Source organism: Gossypium arboreum, chromosome 4 (assembly GCF_025698485.1).
Source record: "Gossypium arboreum isolate Shixiya-1 chromosome 4, ASM2569848v2, whole genome shotgun sequence".
Classification (NCBI taxonomy): Eukaryota; Viridiplantae; Streptophyta; class Magnoliopsida; order Malvales; family Malvaceae; genus Gossypium; species Gossypium arboreum.
In genome coordinates, this window is record NC_069073.1 from 788,401 (window position 1) to 797,441 (window position 9,041).

General features: G+C 32.3%; 2 protein-coding genes and 1 long non-coding RNA gene across 4 annotated transcripts; 1 reads left to right on the top strand and 2 right to left on the bottom strand.

Annotated features, from left to right (window-relative positions):
• Positions 1-2,931: 2,931 nt before the first annotated feature.
• LOC108459742 (lysM domain receptor-like kinase 3) lies at positions 2,932-4,691 on the bottom strand. The gene has a single exon (XM_017759147.2). It carries the CDS (start codon positions 4,456-4,458, stop codon positions 3,190-3,192), a length of 1,269 nt encoding a protein of 422 aa, XP_017614636.1. The 5' UTR covers positions 4,459-4,691; the 3' UTR covers positions 2,932-3,189.
• Positions 4,692-5,357: 666 nt separating this feature from the next.
• On the top strand, positions 5,358-8,406 carry LOC128279239 (protein WHAT'S THIS FACTOR 9, mitochondrial). 2 transcript variants are annotated; one of them, XM_053026889.1, is made up of 3 exons: positions 5,358-7,630; positions 7,960-8,046; positions 8,164-8,406. In XM_053026889.1, exon 1 carries the CDS (start codon positions 6,233-6,235, stop codon positions 7,496-7,498), a length of 1,266 nt encoding a protein of 421 aa, XP_052882849.1. In that variant the 5' UTR covers positions 5,358-6,232; the 3' UTR covers positions 7,499-7,630; positions 7,960-8,046; positions 8,164-8,406. The 2 variants fall into 2 exon arrangements, with proteins under 2 accessions (XP_052882849.1, XP_052882848.1); XM_053026888.1 differs by lacking the exon at positions 7,960-8,046 and having other exon boundaries at positions 5,359-7,630.
• Positions 8,204-8,895, bottom strand: LOC128291732 (uncharacterized). Its single transcript, XR_008281553.1, has 2 exons — positions 8,573-8,895; positions 8,204-8,408 (listed from the first exon to the last, which is right to left on the bottom strand). It is a non-coding gene; the product is annotated as an uncharacterized LOC128291732 (long non-coding RNA).
• Positions 8,896-9,041: the final 146 nt, after the last annotated feature.

The window sequence follows — 9,041 nt, forward strand, 5'->3', positions numbered from 1 at the left end:
TCTTAGTGTCGAAAAAAATGAAAGCTTGAAAGACATTGAAATACGATCCCTCTTCATAAAAATGTTAATTTGAAAATGACCGAATAAATTAAAAATGTTAAAGACTCCATAATAATAGTAGTAATTATAATGAAAGTAAAAATAATACTAGATATAACAATAGTAATATTAGTAATAAAAATAATAGCTATAAAAATATTAACCATGACAATAAAGAATAATAGTAATAATAATAATATAGATAATAATATATATAAAATAATAATAATAGTTAGAGATAAAAGATAATGGAAGTAGTAATAATAATGGTATTAAAACAAAATACATATAGATACAAGTATAATAACAATAATGGTAATAACAAAAATAGTAATAATATTTAAAATATATGTATATAAAAACAGTAGTAAAAGGATATGTATATATATAATAATAATAAATGACATTAGGATAAAATAAATATAAGTATAAATATGATAATAATAATAATGATAATGATAATAATAATAATATAGTAGTAATAATAAAAGTAAAATTAATAGTAAATTGATAATAATAATGTACGTTAATAACAATAATAATATATAAAGGATAGGAAATAATGAATGATAAAAAATGACAATAATATGATAATAAAAATAATGGTGATGGTAATAATGATTATAGTGAGAATATACAATACATAGTATTAGAAGTAAATACATAACACATACATATTAGAAATAAACATAATAAAAAACACTATTAATAACTATATAAATATATATACATGATATAGTTTGAAAAACATAAACATAAGATGATATGAAAAATAAAAATAAAAATGATATAGTATTAAAGTATATGCATAACAATAAAAATACAAAATTAAAATACATATACGAGTAATAAAAATGTATCCATATTAAAATATATACATAATAAAAATACAATATTTAAAATATTTACACAGTATATGCATAATAATATTAAAAATAACTATTAATGATATTACATAGATATATACATATGTAAAAATAAATACATGATAATATTAAAAGTATGTACATAACATAAATATCATACATATAATATCTAAATATACATACATATATATATATATAGTATTTAAAAAGAAATATACATAATATAATATTGATATATAAATATGTGTGACATGGAACATAATACATATATATTTATAGAGTATATAGGTGTCATAAAAAATAAAAACAATAATAGTAAAACTATTAATAATACTATTTAATATATATAATATACATATATATATAAGTATGACAAAAATATAACAGTAATTAAAATATAATAGCATGAATAAAATTAAAATTAAAGTAAAATAATGAGAAAGAGTAGAAGAGGGACGAAAATCGAAGCAAAAACGAATTTTGGGGTGAATTTCAAAGAAAACAAAAAGAAAAACAACCACATTGCAGCATGCGCATATCCTAGAAGTATTGAAAACGCAATATTCCCCATCCTAAAAAGCAATGCGTGGTCGAGGACCAAATTGAAAAACGGGACATATTTTAGGGCCGAATTTAAAGTAGCAATAACTTGATTATAGAGACATGAAAAAGCGGAAGGGCTAAATGTGCAAATAGCCCTTCCACTAAAAAATGCGCAAATCCTCTTTCTAGGCGGGTCGGGTCGCGAGTTCCCTCTCTCTCACCCCCTAGCCAGAGTTAAAGTCCGGTGAACAAGCCGCCATATGCCCCGCCGGTCGCCGTCACCGGCCATCGCGTGTACGTTTTTTGCTTTTTTTATTTTTATTTTATGTCCTTATGATATATTGTATGTAGAGGTAAGCAAATTCAAAAATAAAATAAAAAGGAAAAAAATAATAAATAGAAAGAAAATAATAATAATGTAATATCACCTTTTGTTTTAGATTTTGATTCTTGATATTTCAACTTTTATTTTCCTGTTTCTTTGGTGTTACTTGGATCTCTGCTTTCTTTTGTGCTTAGATCTAAAAATTGTCAAATATTTTTTTTTTATATTTGCTCCAAAAAAAAAATTTCTTAAAAAAAATTTCTTCTCCCTTTACAATGGTTTTAGTATGTCCTTTTTATAACCATTTACAAACTTTATTATATATATATATATATACTTAATGTCTTTTCTTCTTTTTGTATGGCAGGCAAACGGTGGTGGAGGCAAGTGCTATTTGCACTATCAATGCAACTAAGGCAGTGGGATTAGGAGATTTAGGGTTTCTTTTTCTTTTTCTTTTTTTTTTTGTTTTGGGCATTGGGCTAATTGGGCTAGGGTTAGGTATTAAGTTTGGGTTTAGTGGGTCATTTGGTTTAATCTGGGCTTGCAAATTGGGCTTGTACAGAGTTGATTTATGTAAATACCTTTTGGTTCTTATCAATTTTAAAAATGAACAAACCAATTTCTCTCAACAAAAATTATAAAAAAAAATTCAAATTAAAATAAAAAAAGACCCTAAATCTCACAATAGTAGGTAAACTTGGAAGTAGAAATCGACATAACTTTGGGCTTTATTAATTTACTACGTGATGATTTTATTGAAAAATATCGAAGTCTGGTGTTCTATCTGTAACTTCAAGGAGTATTCATGTTTGGCATATGCCTACTTTGACTAAGATCTTTGGAGATAATTCGGTACTACAATTCAGTGGAAGAACTTTAGAACACCCTTGGAGAAATGTACTGGGTGTCGTAGCTAATCGAATAGTTTTAGAAACATGTATATAAGCTCATAATGAGAGACATGACTTGCCCACGAGGGTAATGATATTATCCGCGAGGCTAGCAAGTGGAGGCCTAAACTAGCTGCTGCTTGTGAAGTATGAAAGGCATCATATGCTTATTTTTGTTGATTTTTGTTAAAATAAAAAGTATAAAATACCCTAATTAACTGTATATTAAGCAGCTTAATTTATATCTGTACAAGACATCAGAAACTTTAACTTGAAAACAAATCCATACCAAAATCTGTGCCAGAAAGAGTGTTTGTGTGTGTATATATATATCTCCATACATTTACCTAACTCTGTATTATACACAACATGTACAAATATCTACATTTACCTCTACTTGTTTAAAAGAATCATGAATTGTTAGTATAATAAAGCAAATAAAAAATAAAAAAAAATACAAGCTCTCAAAAATTGTGTTGTTCATACAAATAACCAAAACCTGCAACCAAATGATGTATGATTTTTACCTTGGAGCCATTGAGACCGAGATATCAGTAGGCAAACCAATGTTGTCAGCCCAATTCTTTGACTCCAAATACAACTTTGATACCTTCCCTACAACTTTCTTCATTTCAGGCCTTCTTTCTGGATCTTCCTCCAAGCATTCCAATGCCACCAACACCATCTTCTCCGCCACTTCCACCGGAAATGAGTCTTTCAACCTCCTATCCACCCACCTCCTCACCCCTCCACTGCCTCCCGCCGCTGCCTCCCTTGCTGTATCTATCACACTCACTCTCTTGTACCCTCCATCCCCTTCATCAAACGTAAACTTCAAGGCTTCCTCTCCACTCAACAGCTCCAAAACCACTACCCCAAATGCATAAACATCACATTTTTGTGTCACCAAACCATTGAATTGGAGTTCAGGTGCCATATACCCTCTTGTTCCTTCAATTTTCATAACTTTACTGTCTGTTCTCCCAAGGCTTCTTGACCCTTCTTCTTTGCTCACTTCCCCACATATCTCAGCAGTGCCAAAATGACAAATTTTGGCTGTTAAAGAATCTTCAGCGACTAAAATACTTGTGACCTTTATATGGTTATGGGTGAAGCTAGTTTCCAGACCTGAACAATGGTGAATATAATCCAATCCATGAGCAATATCAATAGCAATTTGCATACGGGAAATCCAAGAAGAAAGTAGTGTGAAACTTGGGTTCTTGGGGTTCCTCAAACAATCGCCTAGGTTAGCCCCTTTAACATATTCATACACGAGATAAACAAAATTCCCAGACAGGGAAGCACCCAAAAGCTTGATCAAACTACTATGGTGACTCCTACAAATGACCGACAACTTGTGAACCAAGTCATCTAACTCAATGGAACGCCTCAGTTTTCTTCGAAAAACGACCACTTGTTTACCATGAAGGTGACAAAGCCATGAAGATGACGAGGAAGAAGAAGAGAAGCGCTTGGAGAGGAAGTTGGTGGTGGCTGAAGAGATGAGGGAGAAGTCGTAGATATGGGGGTTTTCAGGGAGAGAAGCTCTTAAAGATGACAGGGTGTTGGAGGTTTGGGTTGAAAGGGAGTAGCTTGAAGAGTTGAAGTAAAAATTGCTGGAGGAGGAAGCTAAGTCGTTGGTTGTGGAAATGGTGGAAGGTGATGGATCAGAAAAAGAGGATGAGGGTTTCAAGGATTTGGGTGTTTGAAAAGATGATGAAAAAGATCGTCTTTTTGAATTTGAAGATGTCGGTTGGATTGCATCTGTGCTTTTTCTTGATCTACACATTAGGAAGATGGAAAACGAAATGACAATTTTTTCCTTGGGGGAAATTTTAGCGGGTTTTAAGGTGTGATTGGTTCTTCAGGGTGGTTGAGATGGTGGTAACGGCGGAGGAAGTGGTGGTAGTTTGGAGGGGCGAAAAGATGTGACTTTCTAAGGAAGACAATGGAAACAGAGACTTTGAAGCCTTTATTTCCTTCTCATGTTCGGCATTTACAAGAATTACTTGCAGTGTTGTCTTTGTCAAATTAGCTTCAAGGCTAAAATTGGAATTTTAATGTTTGACTTCCGGATTGATACCTTGGGGTCAGCGTTTTCGTTTTACCTAAATAAATAATTATATTTAATATTAAATTTGTATTATCTTTAATAATAAATTTATTAAAATATATTTATGATAATGAATTTATATATGTATATTATAATATTTATAGTATGTTTATTTTTATTTTTATTTTTATTATATAATATATATATTTTATAATACCATTACAAGGTTTAATTGGGAAAAATATTTCGGTCTAAAATTTCATTTCCAATGCCTTAAAAATCTTGAACGCTAAAGATAAATTTATTTAAATTTAATAATTTTTTTGGTATTATTTAAATTTAAAATCGATCTATTCTCGTAAATTTTTAAAAATCAATTTATTTCAATAATTTTATTAAAAATAACTTTTTAAGGTAATAAATGAAACGCCGCCGCCAAAAGATAAAGGAAGCAATAATAATGTTTGACAAATTCATGTGGATTATGACTGAGGTGAGAAAGATTAAGACAACAACTATATATATATAATTAAAATATGGTTATTTATATTGGGTTTGAAGATTTTTTGATCATGTGCCATGGGAGCTGACGGCTGCTTATTTACTTTATTAGTTTTTTTAAGTAGCAAATAAATAAATAAAAAGCATTGGAGTTGCAGTTTGTAGGAAGTTCCAGCTCATTTTTTCATTTAAGAAGACTGCATTTTGTTGGCTTCTATGAGGACTCGACTTGATCAAGTCTCCAAACTCTCAATTATTCACCATCATTTTAACTATATGTAAATATATAGAGTCATGGGCGATTGGTAATCTTCAGTAAGGAATCCTACTTCTTACTTCATCAACTTCTTTAAAACCATGGCTGGTTGAGCAGCTGTCGCAGGTGGTGGTGCAGCTAGCTTATCTCTTCCTCCTTTTTCCTCCAGGTTAATATCTGATTTCACCCATTAACAGCTCTATTCACTAGGTTATGAAATTTAGATTATTCAAAATATGACAGGAACATAACTTTGGAGAAATGGTTACAATAAGGCACAACACTAAAAAAACATAAACAAGAGAAAAATATGCAAACCAGTTAAAATTTACATAAAATGAACTTGATGCTAAAATTGAAGTGATATGAACAAATATGCAGCACTGCCCCCCTTAATGGTGCGACTCTTGGTTTCCCCCTCCTTGGTGGGTGGAATCTTGTCCCTCTCCTTTATCCAATTGTTGGGGTGTTGCGTTCATTGTAGTATTTTGGTCTTTTTAGGCCTTTCTCTTGTATGGGGCTTGGGCCCATCACTTTTGATTAAATTTCTTTTAAGCTTACTTTTCCATACATACACCGTAGACGCCTGTGAGCAGTGAGGCTGGCAACCACATAGCCAGCGGTGTCTGCAGTAGCGATTCCATCCGGGGTCTCTCACCTTCTCAATCCTGCTGTTTCTTCTGCATCTCCCAACAACAATGAGTTGGTAACATGGTAAGAACCTCATAAATCTCCCCCAACAATCCTAAACCCATGTTTTTTCACAACTCCTACTTTACAACCCACTTTGGAAATCTATTTTTCTGTTCCAAAATTTCAGTCTTTTCCCTCTTCGATCACCAGAAATCTCCTTTTAGATATACCCAAATTAGCAACTATGTGAATGTGTACATGAAATGGAAGAAAGATCCATTCTTTGACTCCATACTACACATCCATAAATCTGCTGAGCTTAAACCGATTATTCAGCTCAAAAACTTCATTGTGAATTATCCCAATGGCTGTATCCCAATTTCTTCTGTTTCAAAAAGAGGCTTGGAATTTGATATTTCCATTAGGGTTGCTAGGTTCCTAAGGCAATACCCTTCAGTTTTTGAGGAGTTTAGAGGTGAACACAATTTGCCTTGGTTTAGGTTGACCCCTGAAGCTGCTGAGATTGATAGAGAGGAGAAAAGGGTATTGGAGGAATGCAAGGAGGATTTGAAAGATAGGTTGAAAAGGTTTGTTTTGATGAGTAAAGATAAAGTTTTGCCTTTGAAGATAATTAAAGGAATGGCTTGGTATTTGGGGTTGCCTGAAAGGTTTTTGGACGATTCAAAAGGGGATCTTCTTGATGAGTCTTTTAGGTTTGTGGATATGGAAGATGGGTTGAAAGGATTGACTGTTGAGAGTAATGGAGAAAAAGTATTGTCTACAATGCAAAGAAATGCAATTAAAAATGGGGTTTATTTTGGTGGTACATTGGAAGGAATTGAGTTTCCACTTTTTCCATCAAAGGGTTTAAGGCTAAGGAGGAAGATTGAAAGTTGGCTAAATGAATTTCAAAAACTTCCGTATGTTTCACCTTATGAGGATTTTTGGCATTTGGATCCGGATAGTGATTTTGCCGAGAAGAGAGTTGTGGGGATTCTTCATGAGTTGTTGAGTTTATTTGTTGAGCACTCAGCTGAAAGGAAGAAGCTTTTGTGTCTTAAGAAATATTTTGGATTACCTCAGAAAGTCCATAAAGCATTCGAAAGGCATCCTCATATGTTTTATTTATCTTTTAAGAACAAAACCTGTACTGCAATTCTTAAGGAGGCATATTGTGGTAACTCTAGCATAGAAAAACATCCTATGCTGGTTGTGAGGAAGAAATATATAAGGTTGGTAAAGGAATCCGATCGGATTTTGAAGAATAGAAAGATAAACAATCGGTTTATTAAGCATGAAAAGTTGGAGAAGGGTTCAGATATAGATGCAAATTCTGATGACAGAACAGATATTCAAGCACAAGAAGTATCAAAGAGCTTTCGTTGAAGCTTAATGCTTATGCACTAGTTTGTCAGTGGGCAGGGGGGATCTGTTTTAGACATTGTCACTAACTATAGCAGTCAAGAATGGCTTGTGTTAGATCTGTTGCCACATTCGAGCATTCCTTTCATCGTGGAGGTACTTTTTGAAACTTATAAATGGTTTAAAATATTTTAGTCAATTCCAGAATATTTAATTTCTGAAGGAAATGTGCAATGAGACTTATCTTTGTTCAATAGAAGTAGTAGTTAGTGTGCATAATTCTTGAGAGATTATAGCTGACAATACACCATTCTGGGAGACGCCAACGTGTAAGATTTTTGTATTTACTTGTTTGCAAATAAAATATGACTACACAATGATTGTTAAGACTCTCTATCATTAACTTGTGTAATTGTCCTGGTCACCTTTTTCACTCGAACACAACTTTGTGCTGAAATTATGTATCGAATGATGGGCAATTTCAGAGGGTTAAAGTTGCTCACACATTGCTACCAAAGTTTAAATTTGAAAACCCTGTTGCACCGGCATGTCTGTCTTCAAAAGTCAATGAGGTACTAAGCAATAGGCTTTGGTTTCAATTTATTGTATTTGTGAATCAAATTGTGTGTTATCAATTTGTCAATGTTGCTTCCTAGAAACTAAACTTGAATCTGCAATGTTATATGCAGAAGCAGCTTAATAAGCTTGAAAGGTGCATACAGAAGGCAATATACAAATTTATAGGTAAGTTGGATTGGCGTTTCAAGCTATTTCTATTATATAAGCTGATAATATATATGCCTGTATGGTGGGTTGGACCTTTTTTCTGGCAATATCGTGTACTGGTGATGAGGGTTGAACTGGGCCAACTGGCTATAACATTGAACTGCTACATAAAATCTGAATCTACCTTGATTGAAGCTTAGATCAAACCCTGCGTAGTTAAATTAAAAATTTTAGATGCTTTAGAGTATCTTGTATGTGATTCACCCTAAAATAGTAGCTAGCTTCTAGGTTCTTATATAAAATCTTATGTACTTTGTTGCCCATGTCCAATGTGTATGGAGATACATGCAGAAACTTAAAACCAAATTTTACCAGTTTAATCAGTTGTTCACTGGTTTGCAACTGGTTCGATGGTATACACTGGACCAGTCTCCCATTCCTGATTGAACACTTGACAGTGTTCTGATTCATCGGGTCTTTCATTTTTTTCTGCAATGGAACTAATGAACATATGTGAATCATTCAAATCAATTTTTTATTTTTTTATATTCATTTTATGGTCCATATTCGGAGTTCATGACTATCCCTTCCAACGATGTTGTCTTCAAAGCTCAAGCCCTATTATTTTTTTGGGTTTTGCCATTGCATCCAACACTTGGTGATGGTTGAGTAGACAACACTTACCATTTTTCAGTTTTAATGTAAAAAAACACTTGATCTTTGAATTAAATTTTATATAGAAAGACAATCATATTATTATTTGTTGTTACTATTTTATAATTAATTAATTTTTTTATATAAATTAAAGATAATTTTTTTTAAAAAAAAATTAGTGATTTGA